A 26,732-nucleotide genomic window follows, 5' to 3' on the forward strand; every position below is an offset into this window, starting at 1 on the left:
TTGGAAAGTTTCCAGACATAATGGAGAGATGCAGTGCTCCTGAAGAATGTAAACAAACTGGGTGGGGCGCAGTGACAGAATAAATAGAGCGCAACACCATTTTTAAAAGGAATGATGCTCTGAGTGAAGTCATACAAAAGGAATAATTTTATACAGTTACCCCCAGTAATACTATTGTGTACACATTTTCTTTGGTGTTGGACTAGAGAAAACATTATTCTTTCCAACAAAACTGGAAAAACATCTCATTTATGTTAATTTATTCTACTGTAGGTGTATTTATCATGTTTATATGTTATATAGCATGTTTATTATATAATTTTGAAAAAAAAATACCATAGATGGATTAAGTAAAATGTCTATATTAACGTTTTATATGACATTTAATGTGCCTCAGAATGATTGTGTATTATTATTATTATTAATATGGCATCTTCAAAACTAATAAGATATGGTGATTTTAATGTGTACCTGCACTCCAGCACAGTGTGTAAGTTCATTTAGGTACAGTTACACATAGGTAAAATTATCAGAGTACGGTAGGGCCCTGCTTTACGGCGTTTCACCTTGCAGCATTCCGCTAATACGGCGATTTCAAATTATGACCAAAATTTGCTATACGGTGAGCGGTCTTTCAAGTACTGTGTGCCCCATCCGGTTTGTTTACATTCTCTGTGAGCACAACTCTGTATTATGTTTGGAAAATTTCAAGTATTTTAAAGTTACTGCATATTTTACATGTGCTCTGATAATTATACTTATGTGTACCTGTACCTAGATATACTTTCACACTGTGCTGGCATGCAGATACACATTAAAATCACTAAAAGTCTCTACTCAATGCCATATAATCTCTTGACCACATTAAATATTGTATATTACGTTAATATAGACATTCCATTAATCCATCTACGATATTTTTTCAAAATTATATAATAAACATGCTACATAACATATAAACATGATACATACACCAATAGTATAAAAATTTACATAAATATGAGATTTGTTTACCAAACGTTTGGTAGGAGGGTCAAAGAATTGTTTTTTCTAGTCACACCAGTAACTTAACTAGAAATTTATTCCTTTCGTATGCCTTCACACTATCTATAGCTATTCATGACCCTTGTGGGTTTAGCGCTTCTTTTTTATGATTATAATAATTTGTAATAATAATTTGTCAGAACATCATTCCTTCTAAAAATTACATGAGAATGGAAGTGTTGGTCTTTATTTATTCTACTGTATCAACGTGGAAACAACTTGTACATAATGTAAAGTGTTTGTATTATGGTATAATACAAACGTGCATGAATGAACACCAGACGTGTTCGCCTGGTTTGTTTACATTACGTGTGGGTGGGGTGGGGAGGGCTGCCTTGGCTGGCTACAATACTTCCCAAACCTGACTTCCTACATATAAAACTCACCTCTCACCCTACATTAAGACTACAAATATTTTAAAGTAAGTAATGGGTGTGTTGTGTGTGTATTATACATTTTATTGTTTTTAATGTCTAGTTCTATTGCTAACTTAATATATGTAAGTGTAAACTTGTTATCTGGCATTTACAGTGGACCTTCGACCAACGATATTAATCCGTTCCTGAGAGCTCATCGTTAATAGAGTTAATTTTCCCCATAAGAAATAATGGAAATCAAATTAATCCGTTCCTGACACCCCAAAGTATTGAAAAAAAAAAATTTTTTACCACATGAAATATTAATTTTAATACACACAAACTGGAGAAGACATGCACAATTACATGACACTTACCTTTATTGAAGATCTGGTGATGATTGATGGGATGGGAGGAGGGGAGAGTGTGGATGGTGTTAGTGTTTAGAAGGGGAATCCCCTTCCATTAGGACTTGAGGTGGCAAGTCCTTTTCCGGGGTTACTTCCCTTCTTCTTTTAATGCCACTAGGACCAGCTTGAGAGTCACTGGACTTCTGTTGCACAACATATCTGTCCATAGAGGCCTGTACCTCCCGTTCCTTTATGACATTCCTAAAGTGTTTCACAACATTGTCAGTGTAATAGTCACCAGCACGGCTTGCAATAGCTGTGTGAGGGTGATTTTCATCAAAAAAGGTTTGCACTTTAAGCCACATTGCACACATTTCCTTAATCTTCGAAGTAGACAACTTCTTCAATTTCTCTATCTCCTCCTCCAGAGCAGTTTCCTCAGGTCTGGCCTCTTGCTGTTGAAGATGATCTTGCAGCTCATCAGTGGTTAGTTCTTCAATTGTCCTCCTCCACCAACTCTTCCACATCCTCCCCACTAATCTCCAGCCCCAAGGACTTGCCCAATGCCACAATTGATTCCACAATTGGCATAGGCTTCTCAGGGTTAGCCTCAAATCCTTCAAAATCCCTTTTGTCTACACATTCTGGCCACAGTTTCTTCCAAGCAGAGTTCAAGGTCCTCTTAGTCACTTCCTCCCAAGCCTTACCTATAATGTTTACACAATTGAGGATGCTAAAGTGATCTCTCCAAAACTCTCTTAGAGTCAATTGAGTTTCTGAGGTCACTACAAAGCACCTTTCAAACATAGCTTTTGTGTAGAGTTTTTTGAAGTTTGCAATGACCTGCTGGTCCATCGGCTGCAGGAGAAGAGTGGTATTAAGAGGCAAAAACTTGACCTTGATGAAGCTCATGTCCCCAGAAAGTCGCTCTGCCAAGTCTGAAGGATGACCACGAGCATTGTCTAATACCAGGAGGCACTTAAGGTCCAATTTATTTTCCAGGAGGTAATTTTTCACAGTGGGGGCAAATGCATGATGTAACCAGTCATAGAAAAAGTCCCTAGTGACCCATGCCTTACTGTTTGCCCTCCACAGCACACACAAATTAGCCTTGAGGACATTGTTTTTCCTGAACACTCTGGGAGTTTCAGAGTGATAAACCAATAAAGGCTTCACTTTGCAATCACCACTAGCATTAGCACACATCAACAGAGTAAGCCTTAAGCCTGTCTTTCATAGGCTTATGTCCAGGGAGTGCCTTTTCCTCCTGAGTAATGTAGGTCCTGCTTGGCATTGTCTTCCAAAACAGGCCTGTTTCGTCACAAACACTTGTTCAGGTTTCAGTCCTTCACTGTCTATGTACTCCTTGAATTCCTGCACCTATTTTTCAGCCGCTTTGTGGTCCGAACTGGCAGCCTCACCATGCCTTATCACACTATGTATGCCACTACGATTCTTAAATCTCTCAAACCAACCTTTGCTGGCCTTAAATTCACTCACATCACCACTAGATGCAGGCATTTTTTTAATTAAATCGTCATGCAACTTCCTAGCCTTTTCACATACGATCGCTTGAGAGATGCTATCTCCTATCTGTTTTTCGTTTATCCACACTAATAACAGTCTCAACATCTTCTATCACTTGCGATCTCAGTTTCGAAAACATAGTTGCACCTTTGGCAAGAACAGCTTCCCTGATTGCCGTTTTCTTAGCCACAATAGTAGCGATGGTTGATTGGGGTTTTGTGTACAACCTGGCCAGCTCGGAGACACGCACTCCACTTTCATACTTAGCAATGATCTCTTTCTTCATATCCATAGTGATTCTCGCCCTTTTTCCTGTAGGGTTGGCACTAGCTTTCTTGGGGCCCATGGTGACTTATTTTGCAGGTGCAATCACTAAAAACGCTGTGATAATATGAAATGTTCCGATTGTATGTTTGATGCGACCGCGGTGGCTGGCTTGTAAACAGTGGCACCCACGGGACAAGTGAGGCGCGCTCAGGCGACATGTGGACGCGTCTCGAACGGAACGAATCGTGTTGGTCGAGTTTTTTAGCGCTAGTCAAGGCAAAATTTTTGCGTTAAAATGTATCGCTAGTCGGATTTAACGTTATATGATGCCATCGTTGGTCGAGGGACCACTGTATATGCATTTATTAGTGGAAAAAATGGCATTCTGCTTTCCAGCGATGTCTGCTTTCTGGCAGTAGCCTGAAACCTAACCTGCCATATAAGTGGGGCCCTACTGTATATACATGTATATAAAATATGAAGTAACTTTAAAATATTTGAAATTTTGTAAAGTTTCCAAACATAATGGAGAGTTGTGCTCACGGAGAATGTAAATAAACTGGGTGGGGTGCAGTGACCATATTAGAAAGACAGGGGGGAGCTGTACAGCGAGTTTTGGTCATAATTTGAAATGTCTGTATTAGCAGAACACCGTAAAATGAAGCACCATAAAGCAGGGCCTTACTGTATACCCTTTTACCCACCGAGTGCTCTTTGCTTTGGTAATTTACATACAGCACTGTTGTATTACTTTCATAGTATGCATCGGAATATTTTCTGTTCTATCAACTGAGTACCAGAAACCACCCATTTACCTGTTTTAACTACACTGGAACTTCGGTTTTCATATGCCCCAGTTTTTGTAGGATTCGGTTTTCGATGACTTTTTTTTTTTTTTTTTTTTTTTTTTTTTAATTTTGTCCCAGTTTTCGTACATCTGCTTGGTTTTCATAGGGTTGAAAATGGTCTGTACCAAACGCATCCGCGTGACTCGGCCACTCAAGCGCCCACACAAAGCATCCCATGCATTCATGACTCAGCCTTAATACTTGGGAATTCTTCACTTGCCTAACCCTTGGGCACGACCTACTTCCACACTGGACAAATGTGTTACCACCTACAACTACTGCACCTCATCATCTGCCTACAGCATACATGTATAAGCAATTTTCTCGCACATATGCTGTATTCTTTTCAAGATTGATGGGCTGATTACATCGACTCGAGGCTGAGAGACTGATTACCTCAAACGCCTCCGGTTCTTTATGATTTTCCTTTGTATGGACTGATGAAGCCACTGTGTGGCAAAACGTTCCCTCATTAAAGATACCCAAGTGTTGCACAGGTGTCTTAATTTATCAACTTGTCAGTTCTCTGAACCATTCATCTACAGTGAAGTTCTTGCTCCCTAATACCACTCCTCTCATCCAGCCCATGGACCAGCAGGGTCATTTCAAACTTCAAAAAACACTACACCAAACCACTGTTTCAAAGGTGCTTTGAAGTGACCTCAGACACTGAATTGACCCTAAGAGAGTTCTGGAGGAATCACTTCAGTATCCTCAATTGCATAAGCCTTATAGATAAGGCTTGGTAGGGAGTGACTTCCAGGAGGATGAACTCTGCTTGGAGAAAATTGTGGCCAGAATGTGTCCTCGAGAAGGATTTTGAAGGGTTTGAGGCTGACCTTGACGACCCTATGCCTATTGTAAAATCTATTGTGTCTTTGGGGAAGTCCATGGGGGTGGGATGTGAGTGGCCAGGATGTGGAAGAGTTGGTGGATAACCACAGGGAAGAGCTAACCACTGAAGAGCTGCAAGACCTTCAACTGGAACAGCAACAGACCACAGCTGAGGAAATTGCTTCAGAGGAGGAGGAAGAGAGGGGAGAATGTGCCTTCTTCAGTGATCAAGGACATGTGTGCAAAGTGGAGTGAGTTGCAAAGTTTTGTGGGAAAATATCACCCTAACAATGCTGTTGCAAGCCATGTCTGCAACATATTCAATGACAATGCCTTGTCCCATTTTAGGCAAATCTTAAAGAGATGCCAGAAACAGACTTCTCTGGATAGATTTTTTGTGCAACAGGGGTACCGACTCAATCTGGTCCTAGTGCCAGTAAAAGACAAAGAAGGGAAGTAACCTCGGATAGGGCCTTGATACCTGAAGTCCTTATGGAAGGAGATTTCCCTTCCAAACAATAACCTCCCCCCCTCCCTCTCCCTGCATTGCCGTCTTCCATACACCGAGTGTCATCAGTAGAGGTAAAAGTGATGTTAAATGTTCATTTATCCATTTCATTAGTCATTTATATTTATATCTCATTTTTTTTTTTTTTTTTTTTTTTTTTATTATCACACCGGCCGATTCCCACCAAGGCAGGGTGGCCCGAAAAAGAAAAACTTTCACCATCATTCACTCCATCACTGTCTTGCCAGAAGGGTGCTTTACACTACAGTTTTTAAACTGCAACATTAACACCCCTCCTTCTGTATGTAAAACTTTATTCTCAATAAAATGTATTTTTTATTAATATTTTTGGGTGTCTGGAACGAATTAATTGGATTTACATTATTTCTTGTGGGAAATATTGCTTCAGTTTTTGTACAATTTGGTTTCCATCAGACTTTTTAGAACGGATTAATCATGAAAACCGAGGTTCCACTGTATACAAAAAAGTGATCAGAAATTACTTATTTGGCCAATTTCACACAAAATTCAAGAAAGACCAGTTTGAAAATAGGAGCCAGAGTAAACAATGCAGACATTTCTTGGCACTAAAATAACATTTTCTCTGTTCATTAGCCACATCTCCAGGCCCCTCTTATATTACACTTCTTTTCATTTTTAATTTTTATTTACACAAAAAACAGATGATTTACTTTTATTTACTTTTATAATTTGTAATAATTTTATAAATAATATCAGCACATTTGTGAATGCATATTAGGCCTGCCAGTTGACATGTATTGGACACGTGATGTGATTTGAACATCGGCAAAAATCGAACATTTCCACTACTTTGAGCTCAATATCAAGCTACTTTTATTCGGTAAACTATCAAAATCACCTCTATTTCTGTTATATATCTTCCATTCTATCAGGGAGACCAAGAAAATGAGAATACAACTATACATACCATATGAAAATACACCGCAAAGTTGCTGTTTAAACCAAAAACACTGTCACAGTTTTTCTTTCATTATGCACTGCTTGCTGTAAAATTTTTTTAATACTGTGCACAATGACCATGCAAATTCAGTCTCTTGTATGAAAGCCTACCAGCTTTCTCCTGGAAGATTTGAAGCCGCTAGAATTTTGGCGTAGTATTATGGGACTGACGCTGCATTTTGCATTATGGCGTTCCGCTAATACAGACATTTCAAATTATGACCAAAACTCGTTATGGGACTCCCCCACCTGACTTTTTAATACGGTCACCGTGCTCCACCTGGTTTGTTTACATTTTCCGTGAGCACCGTCTCTCTCTGTTATGTCTGGAAACTTTCCAAAATTTCAAGTTTTAAAGTTATTTCATTTTTTATACAGTGGACCCCCGCATAACGATATTAATCCGTTCCTGAGAGCTCATTGTTATGCGAAATTATCGTTATGCGAATGAATTTTCCCCATAAGAAATAATGGAAATCAAATTAATACGTGCAAGACACCCCAAAAAAACCATACCCCCGGCTGGGATTGAACCCGCGGTCATAGAGTCTCAAAACTCCAGCCCGTCGCGCTAGCCACTAGACCAGCTAGCCACTAGACCAGTCTAGTGGCTAGCGCGACGGGCTGGAGTTTTGAGACTCTATGACCGCGGGTTCAATCCCAGCCGGGGGTATGGTTTATTTGCAATCGTGTCATTACGATTTCTTAAGTCATGAAGACACCCCAGAGTATGAAAAAAAAAAATTTTACCACGTGAAATATTAATTTTAATACACACAAACTGAAAAAGGCATGCACAGTTACATGACACTTACCTTTATTGAAGATCTGGTGATGATTGATGGGATGGGAGGAGGAGAGGGTCTTAGTGTTTAGAAGGGGAATCCCCTTCCATTAAGACTTGAGGTGTCAAGTCCTTTTCTGGGGTTACTTCCCTTCTTTTAATGCCACTAGGACCAGCTTCAGAGTCACTGGACTTCTGTTGCACAACATATCTGTCCATAGTGGCCTGTACCTCTCGTTCCTTTATGACTTCCCTAAAGTGTTTCACAACAGTGTCAGTGTAATAGTCACCAGCACGGCTTGCAATAGCTGTGTGAGGGTGATTTTCATCCATAAAGGTTTGCACTTTAAGCCACATTCCACACATTTCCTTAATCTTTGAAGTAGGCAACTTCTTCAATTTCTCTCTCCCCTCTTCCGAACCAGTTTCCTCAGGTCTGGCCTCTTGCTGTTGAAGTTGATCTAGCAGCTCATCAGTGGTTAGTTCTTCATTGTCCTCCTCCACCAACTCTTCCACATCCTCCCCACTAACCTCCAACCCCAAGGACTTTCCCAATGCCACAATGGATTCCTCAACTGGCATACTCCTCTCAGGGTTAGCCTGAAACCCTTCAAAATCCCTTTGGTCTACACATTCTGGCCACAGTTTCTTCCAAGCAGAGTTCAAGGTCCTCTTAGTCACTCCCTCCCAAGCCTTACCTATAAGGTTTACACAATTGAGGATATTAAAGTGCTCTCTCCAAAACTCTAAGAGAGTCAATTGAGTTTCTGAGGTCACTACAAAGCACCTTTCAAACAGAGCTTTTGTGTACAGTTTTTTGAAGTTTGCAATAACCTGCTGGTCCATGGGCTGCAGGAGAGGAGTGGTATTAGGAGGCAAAAACTTCACCTTAATGAAGCTCATGTCCCCATAAAGTCGCTCTGCCACGTCTGTAGGATGACCAGGGGCATTGTCTAACACCAGGAGGCACTTAAGGTCTAATTTCTTTTCAGTTAGGTAATCTTTCACATTGGGGGCAAATGCATGGTGTAACCAGTCATAGAAAAAGTCCCTAGTGACCCATGCCTTACTGTTTGCCCTCCACAGCACACACAAATTAGCCTTCAGGATATTCTTTTGCCTGAACGCTCTGGGAGTTTGAGTGATACACTAATAAAGGCTTCACTTTGCAATCACCACTAGCATTGGAACACATCAACAGAGTAAGCCTGTCTTTCATAGGCTTATGTCCTGGGAGTGCCTTTTCCTCCTGAGTAATGTAGGTCCTGCTTGGCATTTTCTTCCAAAACAGGCCTGTTTCATCACAATTAAACACTTGTTCAGGTTTCAGTCCTTCACTGTCTATGTACTCCTTGAATTCCTGCACATATTTTTTCAGCTGCTTTGTGGTCCGAACTGGCAGCCTCACCATGCCTTATCACACTATGTATGCCACTACGCTTCTTAAATCTCTCAAACCAACCTTTGCTGGCCTTAAATTCACTCACATCATCACTAGTTGCAGGCATTTTTTTAATTAAATCCTCATGCAACTTCCTAGCCTTTTCACTTATGATCACTTGAGAGATGCTATATCCTGCTAACTGTTTTTCATTTATCCATACCAATAAGAGTCTCTCAACATCTTCCATCACTTGCGATCTCTGTTTCGAAAACACAGTTGAACCTTTGGCAAGAGCAGCTTCGTTGATTGCCGTTTTGTTGCCCACAATAGTAGCGATGGTTGATTGGGGTTTATTATACAACCTGGCCAGCTCGGAGACACGCACTCCACTTTCATACTTAGCAATGATCTCTTTCTTCATCTCTATAGTAATTCTCACCCTTATTCCTGTAGGGTTGGCACTAGAAGCTTTCTTGGGGCCCATGGTCACTTATTTTGCAGATAAAATCACCAAAAACACTGTAATAATACGAAATGTTCCGATTGTATGCTTGGATGTTACCGCGGAGGCTGGCTGGTAAACAATGCCACCGGCGGAACATGTGAGGCTGGCTCAGGCCGCACATTAGACGCGTCTCGGACGAACAGCGTTGAGCGGGTTTTTTAGCGGTATGCGAGGCAAAATCTTAGCGATAAAATGTATCGGTATGCGGATTTAACATTATTTAATGCCAATGGTATGCGGGGGTCCACTGTATATACGTACTCTGATAATTATACTTATGTGTACCTGTACCCAAATAAACTTACACACTGTTGCAACCCCCAATCCTGAGGTGTCTCCTGGTGTCGCAAAATTTCAAAAAGAAAAAAAAAATAATTTTTCTTACGAAATGATAGAGAATCTTTTCCCGATTGTAATGACGCCAAAAGAACTAAATTTGATGGAAAACTGACGGAATTACGCTCTTGCAAAGTTAGCAATCTCGGCGATATTTAATAATCGACGATTTCACCCACTTTGAGCCCTATTTTTGGCTAATTCTATTGTTCCAGTCGACCAAACTCATAGGCATTTCTTTAGAACTCCTTTTTTTCTATTGATTGAGTACAAGAAACTGCCCATTTACCGATTTAAACTACCCAATAACGTGGCCAGAAATTTGCAATTTGGCCAATTTCACGAAAATTAAAAAATATGACAATTTCAAAATAAGGTCCAGAATGAACAATTCAGACATTCCTGGCTCTAAAGTAACATTTTCTTTGTTCATCAATCATGTCTCCAGGCCCCTCTGATATTACTCTTGCTTTCTATTTTGAATTTTTTTCAAACAAAAAATAGAAGATTTACTGTTATGCAGACTACTGCAATACTGTAATAATTGTACAAATAATGTCAATCCATTCATGACTGCATATTAGAATGGCTAGTTGGACATTTATTGGACTGACATCATTTGTTTACTTTTGAACATCGGCAAAAATCAAACATTTCCCCTACTTTGAGCTCCATTTCAAGGTTCTTATAGTAAAACAAATGAAAATCACCTCTATTTCTATAATATGTTTTCCATTCTATCAAATGAGACCAAGAAAACGAGAATATACCCATAAATACTATACGAAAATAAATCACAAAGTTGGCATTTTAATTAAAAAAAAAAAAAAAAGTAAGTTTTTTTTCTCATTATGCACTGCGTGCTCCAGGATTTTTTTATGTGGTGCACACTGACCACACAGACCCATTCTCTCACATGTGGGCCTACCAGCTTTCTCCTGCTTGATTTGAAGCCGCTAGAATTTATGAGTACGTATATATATGTGAAACACGGTGGCTCGTAAGACACATGTATACGACCGACACAGTGAAAGGGTTAATGTCATATTATGGTAATATAAACATTCATTAATCTATTTTTTTTCAAAATTATACATAAACACACTGCATAACATATAAACATGATAAATACACCCCACAGTAGAATAAATTAACAATTATGAAATGATACGTGTTGATGAACTGTATGAATCATAACCAGATGCGTTCGTCTGCTTGTTTGCATACTACACATCTCTCTCCTCTCTCATTTACTCATTCTCTCTCTTGTTTATTCGTTTTACCTCGTTTACTTACCTCTAACCCTACGTTAAGACTACAAATATTTTAAGGTAAGTAATGAATGTACTGTATGTGCATTTTATTGCTCTGGGGCCCATTAAATGTTGTAGTATATTACGTGTAGGTGGGGTGACCTGGCTGGCTACCATACCTCCTACACCTGACTTCTTACAACAACTACTACTCACCTCTCACCCTACATTAAGACTACAAATATTTTAAGTTAAGTAATGAGTGTGCTGTGTGTGTATTTTACTTTTTATTGTTTTTAATGCCTAGTTCTGTTGCTAACTTAACCCTTTCACTGTTGGTGATGTATAGGTATGGCTTACAAGCCAGTGTCGGTGACATATTAATATGCCAAAATTCTAGCAGCTTCAAATCTAGCAGGAGAAAGCCGGTAGACTTATAATGTGAGAGAATGGGTCTGCATGGTCAGTGTGCACAGTATAAAAAACCTTCAGCATGCAGTATATAATGAGCAAAAGAATCTCCAACCGTGTTTTTGGTTTAAAACGTCAACTTTGAGGTATTTTCATATGGTATTTATTGTTGCATTCTCATTTTCTTGGTCTCATTTGATAGAATGGAAGATATATAATCGTCCGGCCTGAAAGTTGTCCATTTCGGAAATAGTCCTGTTATTTCGTCTAAACATTGGCTCGCAAATGGTCCATTAACTTGCTAATACATGTAGTCCTTCTTCCGGGACGCGTACTCACGCTCTGAGCCGCCTGGGCCTTCCCTTCCCAGCCAGTGTGCCATTGTTTGCCAGTGAGCGACGGTCCCCTCACTTGCTGCAACAAAATATTTCATAATATTCCATTGATTTTAGTGCTTGCAAGTGCTAAATAAGCTACCATGGCTCCAAAGAAAGCTCCTAGTGCCAAGCCTTTGGTAAAGAAGGCGAGAAATACAATTGAATTTAAGAAAAACATCATTGAACAATATGATAGTGACGTACGTGTGGGCGAACTGGCCAGGATGTATAACAAATCCAGTACAACCACATCTTCCATCATAGCCAAGAAAAAGGAAATCAAGGATGCTGTTGTTGCAAAGGGGGTAAATATGCTGACAAAAATGAGATCACCAGTACTCGAAGGTGTTGAGAAGTTATTATTGGTGTGGATAAACGAGAAACAATTAGCAGGGAATAGTCTTATGACGTCGCTTATTTGTGAAAAGGCTAGGCAGTTGCATGACAATTTGGTAAAGAAACTGCCTGCAACTAGTGGTGATGTGAGTGAATTTAAGGCCAGCAAAGGCTGGTTTGAGATATTTAAGAAGCGTACTGGCATACATCGTGTGGTAAGGCATGGTGAGGCTGCCAGTTCTGACAACAAAACGGCTGAAAAATATGTGCAGGAATTCAAGGAGTACATAGAGACTGAAGGACTGAAACCTGAACAAGTGTTCAATTGTGACAAAAAAGGCCTCTTTTGGAAGAAAATGCCAAAGAGGACCTACATTACTCAGGAAGAAAAGGCACTGCCAGGACACAAGCCCATGAAAGACAGGCTGACGCTCATGTTCTGTGCTAATGCTAGTGGGGATTTCAAAGTGAAGCCGTTACTAGTGTACCATTCTGAAAATCCCAGAGTGTTCAAGAAAAACAATGTTTTGAAGAGTAAATTGTGTGTGTTTTGGAGATCTAATAGTAAGGCATGGGTCACGAGGGAAATTTTCGTCGAGTGGTTCAATGAAGTGTTTGGCCCTAGTGTGAAGAATTACCTCCTGAAAAAGAAATTGGATCTCAAGTGCCTGCTAGTAATGGACAATGCACCTGCTCATCTTCCAAACTTGGATGACCTAAGTCTGAAGGAGTTTGGGTTCATCACAGTAAAGTTCTTGCCCCTGAATACCACTCCTCTCCTCCAGCCCATGGACCAGCAAGTCATTTCAAACTTTAAAAAACTCTACACCAAAGCAATGTTTGAAAGGTGCTTTACTGTGACCTCAGACACTCACTTGATCCTAAGAGATTTTTGGAAAGAACACTTCAGTATTCTCCTTTGTGTAAGCCTTATAGGTAAGGCTTGGGAGGGAGTGACTACCAGGACTTTGAACTCTGTTTGGAGAAAATTGTGGCCAGATTGTGTCCACAAGAGGGATTTTGAAGGGTTTGAGGCAGCCCCTGATGAGCCTATGTCAGTTGTGAACTCTATTGTTGCACTGGGGAGTTCCATGAGGTTGGATGTGAGTTTAGAGGATGTGGAAGAGTTGGAGGAGGACCACAACGAAGAGCTAACCACTGAGGAGCTGCAAGAGCTTCAGCAGGAAGAGCAACAGATCGCAGCTCAGAATCTTGCTGCAGAGGAGGAAGAAGAGAGATGGAAGAAAGTGCCTTCTTCAGAAATTAAGGAGATTTTTGAAATGTGGGGTAGGATGGAAAGATTTATGGAGAAACATCACCTTGAGAAGGATGTTGCAAGCCATATCGGCAACTTGTACAGTGACAGAGTCTTGGCCCATTTTAGGGAAGTTTTAAAGAGACGCCAGAAACAGAGCTCTCTGGACAGTTTTTTTGCGAGACAGAACCCCAGTGACTCTCAAGGTAGTCACTAGTGGCATTAAGAAACAGAAGAGAAGTAACCCCAGAAAAGCAATTGGTACCTGAGGTGTTGATGGAAGGGGATTCCCCTTCCAAACAGTAAATAATCCAATCTGTCTCCTCCAGTCTTCCATACACTAAGAAGAATCGCCACTAAAGGTAAGTGTTATTCTGTTAATGTTTCATTCATCATGTGCCATTGTATTGTTTATGTACTACATCTATATTTCATGTAAAAAATTTTTTTGTTTTAATACTTCTGGGTGTCAGGAATGGATTAATTGCATTTACATTATTTCTTATGGGGAAAATTGATTCGAAAATCGTCTATTTCGATAATAGTCCCACTTCCAGGAACGGATTATGGACAATTATTGAGGGACCACTGTATTACAAAAATAGAGGTGATTTTGATTGGTTTCACAATGAAAAGTACCTTGAAATTTAACTCAGATTAGCAGAAATGTTTGATTTTTGCTGATGTTCAAGATGTGTCCAACTGCCAGTCTAATATGCAGTCACGATTGGGTTGACATTATTTATACAATTATTACAATAATGCAGTAGTCTGCATAACAGTTAATTTTCTATTTTTTTTTTGTGTCAATAAAAATTCACAATGGAAAGCAAGAGTAAAATAAGAGGGGCCTGGAGACGTGACTAATGAACAGAGAAAATGTTATTTTAGTGCCAGGAATGTTTGCATTGTTTCTGGATCCTGTTTTGAAATTGGCATCTTTTTGAAATTTGTGTGAAATTGGCCAAATTGCCAATTTCTGACCACTTTATTGGGTAGTTGACATCGGTAAATTGGCAGTTTCTTGTACTCAGTCGACAGAACAAATAGAGTTCTAGCAAAATAGCTAAGAGTTTGGTCGAATAAAACAATGGAATTGGCCGAAAATAGGGCTCAAAGTGGGTGAAATCGCCGATGCATATATATCACCGAGACTGCTAACTTCGCGAAAGTGTAATTCCGTAAGTTTTCCATCAAATTTTGTACTTTCGGTGTCATTACCATTGGGAAAAGATTCTTTATCATTTCATAAGAAAATAATTTTTTTTTTTGTTTTGTTTTGAAAATTCTTCGACAGTGAAAGCAAGTTTGTAAGCAGGGGGGGTCTCAACAGTGAAAGGGATAATGTGTTAGTGTAAACTTGTCATCTGGAATTCATATGCATTTATAAGTGAAAAAAAATGGCATTATGCTTGCCGGTGGTAGCCTGGAGCCTAACCTGCTGTATAAGTAGGGCCCTATTGTATTATGGCACTGACACCAAAAGGGTTAATGCTGTATTTTTTTAGTGTCTCGAATTTTTTATTAGCACTTCAATATACATGTATGTAAAGAAATTTTTTGCTGGATAATTAGCAAGTAGTGTTTATATACAGTTTTTGTACTTTTTTCCAGGTCAGGCTTAGGAGCCGCATATCTTCGTGGAATATTTTATGCTGTGGGGGGAAGAAACATTCTGCCCAATGGTAACTATCATGACAGCAACTGGGTCGACTCCTTTAACCCCATAACAAACACGTGGAAACAGAGGGCTCGGATGTATTATCCACGCAATAGACTTGGCGTGGCAGTGTTAGATGGTCAGTTGTATGCTGTTGGAGGCTCGAATGGTGCCACTTTTCACAACACTGTGGAAAAATACGAACCAGATGATGATCAGTGGACTTTGGTGCAATCAATGTCCAAAGCTAGAATGGGTGTAGGTGTTACAGTTGTAAACAGACTTATGTATGCCGTTGGTGGGTATAATGGTGAACACAGGTTAAACTCTGTCGAGTGTTACCATCCTGAAAATAATCAGTGGACGTTTGTGGCACCCATAAAGATCCCAAGAAGTGGTGCGGGAGTGTGTGCTGTTGGGAATAATATTTATGTTATTGGGGGCTATGATGGACAGCATCAGTTGTGCTCAGTTGAAAAATATGATACTGAAACAGATACTTGGTCCTCTGTGGCTCCCATCAAAATACCTCGTTCGGCCATGACCGTCTCTGTCTGGGATGGAAAGATTTTTGTAATGGGTAAGCCATATTATGATTTTCATTGGTTTCAAACAGTGACATGACTAGTACACATATGTGCAATATGATGAATTTCTAAATGTTTTTTCGGGTCACCCTGCCTCGGTGGGAGACTGCCAGCATGATAAAAAAAAAATAAAAAAAAAAAAACTGTTTTATTTACCAAATGGGTAATTTTGCCAATGTCAGAATTTGGTTCAGATGTTTAAGTCAATCAAGGATCATCATAAAGTTACTCACTGATGGTCTAGGATGGACTAAGAGATTATTGAGTTTTCATTTTTATTTTGAGAGTTAGTTGAATTATTCCAGCTATTGCACTGATATTTAGTATTGTACCTCCCTAAATAGTTACTGTCTGGTATGGTTTTGGTTATTATACATTGAACTTTATTTTCCCCATGACCCATTCAGCACATAAAATACACTATTGCAAAAACATTTAAAGTAAGTAAATTTGCTGTAATGATATATTTTCAATCAACAGGAGGTTATGATGGTGGTCAGTTCCTCTCATCGGTGGAAATCTATGACTTCCGTCGCAATGAATGGTCAGAATGCAAGCCCCTACCATGGGGAAGATCAGGTCATGCATCTGCCTCATCCTTCCACCCCTGTCTCCTACACTCAGATGCAAGATAACGAAGGCTCTATAGTTTTAGAGAACTCTTCCTGAGAATACACGATTCTACTCTAAGGCAAAACGCTTCCTGATCTCATCACTACTGTACTTTACTTGGATTTTGGAATTATTATTATTATTACAGTCATAACCAAGTGCTAAACCCACTAGGATCATACAATACTTGGGTTTTGAAATTTTTTTTTTTTTTTTTTTTTTTTTTTTTTTTTTTTTTTTTTTTTTTTTTTTTTTTTTTTTTTTTTTTTTAGGAAACTATAGTTCTATCATTAAAGCTTCCTTCTTTTATATAGCTACATTAAATTTGTGTGGTTTGTAGGAAATTTAAAATTTTAGTTATACCTTTACTGAAGAATATTACTTTGTGCCTAATTCTTATGCAGTGGAATCTCTACTTGCGAGTTTAATTTGTTCCGTGACCTTGCTCAACTGGATTTGCTCGTTTGCAGGGTCAATTTTCCTCATTTAAATTAATTGAAATGCAATTAATCCGTTCCACTGGAATTCTGTACTTCAATAATTTCCCTAATATCAACTCTACGGCTTATTTATCTATCACAATTCATCTAATATGACATAATAAACAATATAAATAACATAGAAACCTGATATATACTCATGTAGTGGTATCGTCGGTGGACGAGAGTTTGTCTGGAGACCGGACAAAATACTTCTTGAAAAATTTCGCTGGTATCATCTATACGGCTTATTTATCTATCACAATTCATCTAATATGACATAATAAACAATATAAATAAAATAGAAACTGGATATATACTCTAGAATGAATAAAATATGCCATTATGTAACAGGTGGAAGCGGCCACAACCGCTCCCTCTTTGTTATGGTAAACACTGCCATCTAGTGATGGCCTTTTGAAGCCATTATAATTATTATTATATAGTACATTATTATTATGTATTATTATTATATGTATTACTATTATTATATTATACTATTATTATTATACGTATTATTATTATTACAATATAAATATGAATTTTTATTCACACAAAAAATAGAAGATTTACCGTTATGCAGACTACTGCCTTCTTGCAATAATTGTATAAATACTGTCAACCCATGCACTACTGCATATTGGAATGGACAGTGACGTCATTTGTTTACTCTTGAACATAGCCAAAGAATCGAACATTTCCCCTACTTTGAGTTCAATTTCAAGGCAATCAAAATCATATCTGTTTCTGTAATATATCTTCTATTCTATCAAATGAGACCAAAAAAACGAGAATACAACCATAAAAACCATACGAAAATACCGCTAAGGGGTGGCTAATTGCTGAGAGGTGAACTCCATTATTTATGCTTCGATTTCTTTCATTTTTGGCGTACGTTAAGAAGCAGCTTTCCATCATACATTGTCCAAGTTTCAATAAGATAGTCCAACAAACAAACGAGATCCAATCCCCTAGATCAAGAGCAAGAGCCCCTCACCAGCATCAAGGAACCTCCCTTGAGGTCCACTCGCTTATGAAAATTTCGCTTGTGTATGGAAGCAAAAAATTGACCCATCGACTGCTCACATTTGGAAAAACTCGCACGTGGATGCGCTCGCAAGTAGAGGTTCCACTGTATTTGTATAAATTTTATACATGTTCATTTTCACACGAATTTTTTGTTACTTGTTTTGAAATTTTCCTTAATGATTGCATTGTACTGTACTTTCCTGAATTACTGATGAAATCATGTACTATTTACTTTTCATTAAAAATATCAGTAATGTAATTTATTGACTGTAAATAGAATATGTAATTGTGCAGTGTATTACATACTGGTCCCATTAATCTTCCCGAACTATCAAGTTCTTTTGTGCATTTTTTAAACATGATTCCGGTCAGTTCGTATTTATTATTTATAATACAATTTTTAAATATTTTTAGTTTGTGTGTACAGTAAAACCTCACTGGAATGGACCTCCATTTGATGTACAGCCTCTCCTCATTTAGCAACGTACTCGTTTACTGACGACTTGGACTTACACTGGGCTCTCTGACTAAGTAGACATACCAAAATAATGTAGTATATTAGAGCTGATTTCCTCTATATTGTTTATTACAATATACAGTACAGTACTGTATAAACATTTAAAAATATACTAAAAATATTATATAGTGGAATCTCGGTACTCGAACTTAATTAATTCCAGAAGGCTGTTCGAGTACCGAATGAATATTTTCCAACCAATTTTCTTTTCGGTTAGCTGTTAACACTAATCTTTGTAGATCTCATGGTGACTTACTTTTACAAATAATATAAAAAAAATGCGAAGAAACACAAAATAGTTTACAGCGAAGTTCTGGCAGGTTGTGTTTGTTTGGTCGAGTGCCGAGCAAACAGTTGATCACTGGGCAGTTTTTTTTACCGAATAAAGCTTTCGAATACCCAATTGTTCGAGTACCAAGGTTCCACTGTTAATGGTGCAAAAGAGACATTAAGACAATATTAAAGATGGTCGACACAAACCCACTGCCATTATAGTATGCTCCTTGCTTAGTGATGAATTCATTTACCGGTGTGCTCTTAGGAACGGAACTCCATTGTTAAGTGAGGAGAGTCTGTATTTGGGAAACAACAGACAAAATCCAGTGGGTGCAGAACTATCAAATGTTTTGCTACTTCATGGAGTGGCTGGTAAGTGGCAATTCTGTTACTGTGCATGAATCCAGGAGTAGTTATTCACTCTGTTTTTCCCTGGATTTATTTTATCATTATTATATAAAGTACACTGTGATTAGCCATGGCCTCTAAAGCAAGTGCTGGTGTTAAGAGTAAGACACCAAAATGTGTCACTTGTTTGAGACGAGATTGATATTTGTATTAATTACATCTGATGTTTCGGAAAAGTTGTACAGGTCTTTTAAGAGAAACTGTCATACTGGAGCAGCATCAACCAATGACAAGTGGGTCAGAGAAGTTGCACCGTTCCTCTGCCTGAGAATAAAAGTTATTCTTAGTCACATTACATAGTCACTGCAGAATAATCTCTCGACCACAGAAGATAAAATTACTCTTACTGTACATTTAACTCCATTATGGTCAATTTTAATTATATCAGTAGTGCGTACAGTACTGTACTCTTTTTGCCATTTTTTATATTGGCATTACTAGACACCCTCTTTCCTCATTAGTCCATTAAATCAAAGTTTTACTGTGCACTCCATATACAATTTGTCTATAGATGCTGTATATATAATTTCTTTCAATACTTCAAATTATGGATTATTTCAAAATACAATACAGTATTAGTTAATTTCAGGATTCAAAGCATAACATGACTCATTTTACATAAAACATGTGTGTAGCTGTCCCTTGATCTCAAATACTGCATAAGATATTATTTATATTTGCTCAATCATGACAGCAGCACAGTACAGTACTCACAAAAATGAGGAATTCCAGCTTCAATTCAGTTTGTTCATTGCCTTAGCTATATACAATAAATAACTTCTTCCTTGAAATCATAATGTAGCGTTGAGTTATCATTCGGGATTTAGTATTTTTAATGTACTAATATGAACCAAGATACAGAGAAAGATTGCAGTCAACAGGATTCAAACCTACTATAGGGAGACCTGCCTGTTTCTGCATGGTGCATTGATATGAACCAAGATGTTTCAGAATCTTCTTAGTGTTTTGGTTACCATTTCTTACAACCACAGAGGCTGATTAAAATGCTTTTTAAGCATATTTTTGATAGAAATTAATTTCTGCAAGTCACAAAGGGTATGTTCACAGGCTGACAGCAGATTTTCAAGTTTTCCAAGGTATTAACATAGGCCAAAATTGTTGTATTTGTGATGTGTCAGCATTTCATGAAAATTTTCTCAAGTGATGAGATCAAGTACTATGTGAGATTGTACCTAGACCAGTTCTAGATAAACCACGGAATGGGTGGCGTTTGAACCCATGGCTAACAAGTCGTAAAACTGGCTTGCCATGGATTCAACCCCCACCCGTTCTGTGGTTTGTTTGCAATCTTGTTATTACGATTTTGTGAGTCCAATTCTACATGTTCTTCCACTCTGTTATGATACTATATTATTCACTTTTTACGTACTCAGGACATGCGTGTGTTTACTATACTTTGACTTGGTTTGATTTAATTATGCAGTTAGGTAAAGGATTGCCAACAGTGTTGAAGTAAGAGACATTTGCAGAGCAATCTTTTATTTTAATAATTTTTTACTGTCAAGGATGCCAGAGCTGTATACAGGAGGGCCTTGTTTGTATGCCTCTTAGGTTCCTTACCCTGTGCAGCAAGCAAAAATTGCCAGAGGATGGAAAAGTTTTTTTTTTTTTTTTGCATTATCAAATGTGTCTAAAATGCCTGATAATGCTTTTACACTATTATACATTAAGTGTTCAATACAGCTAGGTTCATGCTTAGCAGTCTCTTGGGGTGTTCATGCCCAGTGGGCATATTTTTATTTATTTCAGCATTTATTAGCAAGAAAATTATATTTAACTTAACAAATGTGTATCCTTTGTATATGTTTTTACCAACTGGAATCCATGTGTATTTCCTAATGCTGATGCATATAAAAAAATTCTTAATACCTTATATGTATACCATAAAGATATAAAATTACCATCAATCAGTTGCATCACTGAAAACTTGGCATAGGAATGCCATTAAGATTAATTTGCCTGAAATGCTTTGCATACTAGTAGTTTCTTTTGTGCCTACCAATGTTTTCTTATATGTAAACTACATTATTTGTACTGCATAAAGAAATGAACTCTGTATTGTATTGTATTCTACTAAAATGAATTGTCTAATTATTACAGCTTTCACATGGTAGACTTAACTACGGTTTTTGCCTCATCTCTTAAATTATCATATTTTTTGACATTAAATATCAAGACTTCATGAGTAAACATGGACATGTCCCTTTTTTCATTGTTTAATGTCGTAAAATTTCTAGTTTACGTTAACTCCTCCATAGACTCTGTTATGCTGTATTCCTAATAATTATTGTAGCTTCATGTTAGATAATGAGATTTTTTCTTTTCCAAATTTGTGCCTTAAGTTTGTGCATTTTATGTTAGTTTTATGTACCTTTGTGTGATGCTGTATGACCTGACAGGCTTGTCATTCTCCATGACAGGCCTGTCAGGTCAGAGTATGTTTGAATAATAACTTGTGGTCCCCATGCACATGTTGACATCCATTCAGTGATAAGGATATCTATTCGATATTTAGTACTTGCTCCTGACACAATTCGTCACCTTCACGATATGGTAAAATTTTCATTTCTGTCTTCACAGTTTTGATTTGTGGTAAAACAGCATTATTGCAGTGTTGTGAACATCAAGTTTCTGATGCAGACAAGTTCAGGAGTAAGACTGTTTTTCCAGTTGTGGGGTTGTTCAGGAATTACTTCATATACAATAAATTCTTCCAGCAAGCGTGCGTAAGCGTGTTAGATAGGAGTGAATGGAGACAAATGGTATTTGGGACCTGATGAGCTATTGGAGTGTGAGCAGGGTAATATTTAGTGAAAGGATTCAGGGAAACCAGTTATTTTATGTAACCGGACTTGAGTCCTGGAAATGGGAAGTACAATGCCTGCACTCTAAAGGAGGGGTTTGGGGGTTTGGAATATTGGCAGTTTGGAGGGATATATTGTGTACTTTTATACGTATATACAGTGGACCCCCGCATACCGTTGGCATCACATAACGATTAATCCGCATACCGCTTGCTTTAATCGCAAAAATTTTGCCTCGCATACTGCTTAAAAACCCGCTCACCGATGTTCGTCCGAGACGCGTCCAATGTGCGCCCTCAGCCAGCCTCACATGTGCCGCCGGTGGCATTGTTTACCAGCCAGCCTCCGCGGTAACATCCAAGCATACAATCGGAATATTTCGTATTATTACAGTGTTTTCGGTGCTTTTTCTGGAAAATAAGTGACCATGGGCCCCAAGAAAGCTTCTAGTGCCAACCCTACAGCAATAAGGGTGAGAATTCCAATAGAGATGAAGAAAGAGATCATTGATAAGTATGAAAGTGGAGTGCGTATCGCCGACCTGGCCAGGTTGTACAAGAAACCCCAATCAACCATCACTACTATTGTGGGCACCAGAAAGGCAATCAAGGAAGCTGTTCTTGCCAAAGGTTTAACTGTGTTTTCGAAACAAAGATCGCAAGTGATGGAAGATGTTGAGAGACTCCTATTGGTGTGGATAAATGAAAAACAGCTAGCAGGAGATAGCGTCTCTCAAGTGATCATAAGTGAAAAGACTAGGAAGTTGCATGAGGATTTAATTAAAAAAATGCCTGCAACTAGTGATGATGTGAGTGAATTTAAGGCCAGCAAAGGTTGGTTTGAGAGATTTAAGAAGCGTAGTGGCATACATAGTGTGATAAGGCATGGTGAGGCTGCCAGTTCGGACCACAAAGCGGCTGAAAAATATGTGCATGAATTCAAGGAGTACATAGAGGCTGAAGGACTGAAACCTGAACAAGTGTTTAATTGTGATGAAACAGGCCTGTTTTGGAAGAAAATGCCAAGCAGGACCTACATTACTCAGGAGGAAAAGGCACTCCCAGGACATAAGCCTATGAAAGACAGGCTTACTTTGTTAATGTGTTCCAATGCTAGTGGTGATTGCAAAGTGAAGCCTTTATTAGTGTATCACTCTGAAACTCCCAGAGCGTTCAGGCAAAAGAATGTCCTCAAGGAGAATTTGTGTGTGCTGTGGAGGGCAAACAGTAAGGCATGGGTCACTAGGGACTTTTTCTATGACTGGTTACACCATGCATTTGCCCCCAATGTGAAAGATTACCTAACTGAAAAGAAATTAGAACTTAAGTGCCTCCTGGTGTTAGACAATGTCCCTGGTCATCCTACAGACGTGGCAGAGCGACTTTATGGGGACATGAAATTCATTAACATCAAGTTTTTGCCTCCTAATACCACTCCTCTCCTGCAGCCCATGGACCAGCAGGTTATTGCAAACTTCAAAAAACTGTACACAAAAGCTCTGTTTGAAAGGTGCTTTGTAGTGACCTCAGAAACTCAACTGACTAAGAGAGTTTTGGAGAGAGCACTTTAATATCCTCAATTGTGTAAACCTTATAGGTAAGGCTTGGGAGGGAGTGACTAAGAAGACCTTGAACTCTGCTTGGAAGAAACTGTGGCCAGAATGTGTAGACAAAAGGGATTTTGAAGGGTTTGAGGCTAACCCTGAGAGGATTATGCCAGTTGAGGAATCCATTGTGGCATTGGGAAAGTCCTTGGGGTTGGAGGCTAGTGGGGAGGATGTGGAAGAGTTGGTGGAGGAGGACAATGAAGAACTAACCACTGATGAGCTGATAGATCAACTTCAACAGCAAGAGGCCAGACCTGAGGAAACTGGTTCAGAGGAGGGGAGAGAGAAATTGAAGAAGTTGCCTACTACAAAGATTAAGGAAATCTGTGTAATGTGGCTGAAAGTGCAAACCTTTATGGATGAATCACCCTCACACAGCTATTGCAAGCCGTGTTGGCAACCTGTACACTGACAATGTTGTGAAACACTTTAGGGAAGTCATAAAGGAACGAGAGGTACAGGCCACTATGGACAGATATGTTGTGCGAAAGAAGTCCAGTGACTCTGAAGCTGGTCCTAGTGGCATTAAAAGAAGAAGGGAAGTAACCCCAGAAAAGGACTCGACACCTCAAGTCTTAATGGAAGGGGATTCCCCTTCTAAACACTAACACTCTTTCTCCCCTCCTCCCATCCCATCAATCATCACCAGATCTTCAATAAAAGTAAGTGTCATGTAAGTGTGCATGCCTTTTTCAGTTTGTGTGTATTAAAATTAACATTTCATGTGGTAAAAAAATTTTTTTTTCATACTTTTGGGTGTCTTGCACGGATTAATTTGATTTCCATTATTTCTTATGGGGAAATTTCATTCGCATACCGATTATTTCGCATACCAATGACCCCTCTTGCACGGATTAAAATCGGTATGCGGGGGTCCACTGTACTTCTAAACTGTTGTATTCTGAGCACCTCTGCAAAAACAGTGATTATGTGTGAGTGAGGTGAAAGTGTTGAATGATGATGAAAGTATTTTCTTTTTGGGGATTTTTTCTTTCTTTTTGGGTCACCTTGTCTCGGCTGGAGACGGCCGACTTGTTAAAAAAAAAAAAAAAATCTGTGTAGAAAGAGGTTTGGTAATGAGTAATACATATTTTATGAAATAGAGAATAAATAAATATACAAGGTTTGATATAGCACGTAATGAAAGTAGTTAAAAGGTTAATGGGTAGGGTCCAAGATGTACACGTTTATAGAGGGGCAACTGATATATTGGATCATTATTTAGTTGTAGTTACAGTTACAGTAAGAGGTAGATGGGATAAGAGGAAAATGACAACAAGAAGTAAGAGAGGTGAAAGTGTATAAATTAAGGGAGGAGGAATTTCAGGCGAGATATAAGCAACTATTGGCAGAAAAGTGGGCTAGTGCAAGTATGAGTAGTGGGGGGGGGGGTTGAAGAGGGTTGGAATAGTTTTAAAACTGATTAGAATGTGGGGCAGAAGTTTGTGGTTATAGGAGGGTAGGTGCAGGAGGAAAGAGGAGTGATTGGTGGAATGATGAAGTAAAGGTTGTGATAAAAGAATAAAGGTAGCTTATGAGAGGTTTTTACAAAGCAGAAGTGTTATAAGAAGAGCAGAGTATGTGGAGAGTAAAAGAAAGGTGAAGAGAGTGGTGAAAGAGTGCAAAAGGAAAGCAGATGATAGAGTGGGAGAGGCACTGTCAAGAAATTTTAATGAAAATAAGAAAAAATTTTGGAGTTAAGAAAGCCTAGGGAACGAATGGAATTGTCAGTTAAAAAACAGTAGGGGAGTTAGTAGATGGGGAGATGGAGGTATTGGGTAGATGGCGGGAATATTTTGAGGAACTTTTAAATGTCGATGAAGAAAGGGAGGCGGTAATTTCATGCATTGGCCAGTGAGGTATACCATCTTTTGGGTGTGAAGAAGAGCAGGATGCGAGTGTGGGGGAGGTGCGTGAGGCATTATATAGAATGAAAGGGAGCAAAGCAGCTGGAACTGACGCGATCATGACAAATGTTAAAAGCAGGGAGGGATATAGTGTTAGTGGTTGTATTTTTGTTTAATAAATGTATGAAAGAGGGGAAGGTACCTAGGGATTGGCAGAGAGCATGTATAGTTCCTTTATGTAAAGGGAAGGGGGACAAAAGAGATTGTAAAAATTATAGAGGAATTAGTTTACTGAGTATACCAGGAAAAGTGTATGGTAGGGTTGTTATTGAAAGAATTAAGAGGTAAGACAGAATGTAGGATTGCGGATGAGCAAGGAGGTTTTAGAGTGGGTAGGGGATGTGTAGATCAAGTGTTTACAGTGAAGCATATATGTGAACAGTATTTAGATAAAGGTAGAGAAGGTTTTACTGCATTTATGGATTTAGAAAAGGCATATGATAGATTGGATAGGGGAGCAATGTGGCAGATGTTGCAAGTATATGGAATAGGTAGTAAGTTACTAAATGCTGTAAAGTTTTTATGAGGATAGTGAGGCTAGTAGATAGTGAGGATAGGTAGGTAGTAGGTTGGTAGACAGCAACCGCCCAGGGAGGTACTACCGTCCTGCCAAGTGAGTGTAAAACGAAAGCCTGTAATTGTTTTACATGATGGTAGGATTGCTGGTGTCTTTTGTCTGTCTCATAAATATGCAAGATTACAGGTAAGTCTTGCTACTTCTACTTACACTTAGGTCACACTACACATACATGTACAAGCATATATATACACACCCCTCTGGGTTTTCTTCTATTTTCTTTCTAATTCTTGTTCTTGTTTATTTCCTCTCATCTCCATGGGGAAGTGGAACAGAATTCTTCCTCTGTAAGCCATGTGTGTCGTAAGAGGCGACTAAAATGCCGGGAGCAAGGGGCTAGTAACCCCTTCTCCTGTATATTACTAAATTTAAAAGGAGAAACTTCAGTTTTTTCTTTTGGGCCACCCCACCTCAGTGGGATACGGCTGGTACGTTGAAAGAAGAAAGAAGTGAGGCTCAGGTTAGGGTGTGTAGAAGAGAGGGAGACTACTTCCCAGTAAAAGTAGGTCTTAGACAGGGATCTGTAATGTCACCATGGTTGTTTAATATATTATAGATGGGGTTGTAAAAGAAGTAAATGCTAGGGTGTTTGGGAGAGGGGTGGGATTAAATTATGGGGAATCAAATACAAAATGGGAATTGACACAGTTACTTTTTGCTGATGATACTGTGCTTATGGGAGATTCTAAAGAAAAATTGCAAAGGTTAGCGGATGAGTTTGGGAGTGTGTGTAAAGGTAGAAAATTGAAAGTGAACATAGAAAAAGAGTAAGGTGATGAGGGTATCAAATGATTTAGTTAAAGAAAAATTAGATAACAAATTTGGAGAGGAGTAGTATGGAAGAAGTGGATGTTTTCAGATATTTGGGAGTTGACGTGTCAGAGGATGGATTT

At 38.7% G+C, this 26,732-nt stretch overlaps 1 protein-coding gene across 2 annotated transcripts in view; it reads left to right on the forward strand.

Annotated features, from left to right (window-relative positions):
• The window catches only part of Keap1 (kelch like ECH associated protein 1), a 97,996-nt gene extending 77,510 nt beyond the window's left edge, over positions 1-20,486 (forward strand). For both annotated transcript variants that reach the window (XM_070099737.1, XM_070099738.1), the window contains 2 exons: positions 14,971-15,596; positions 16,084-20,486. In XM_070099737.1, coding sequence (XP_069955838.1) covers positions 14,971-15,596; positions 16,084-16,238 — 781 coding nt within the window. In that variant the 3' untranslated portion in view covers positions 16,239-20,486. The remainder of the gene's footprint in view (positions 1-14,970; positions 15,597-16,083) is intronic.
• The last annotated feature ends 6,246 nt before the right edge of the window (positions 20,487-26,732 follow it).

Source organism: Cherax quadricarinatus, chromosome 68, assembly GCF_038502225.1.
Source record: "Cherax quadricarinatus isolate ZL_2023a chromosome 68, ASM3850222v1, whole genome shotgun sequence".
Lineage (NCBI taxonomy): Eukaryota > Metazoa > Arthropoda > Malacostraca > Decapoda > Parastacidae > Cherax > Cherax quadricarinatus.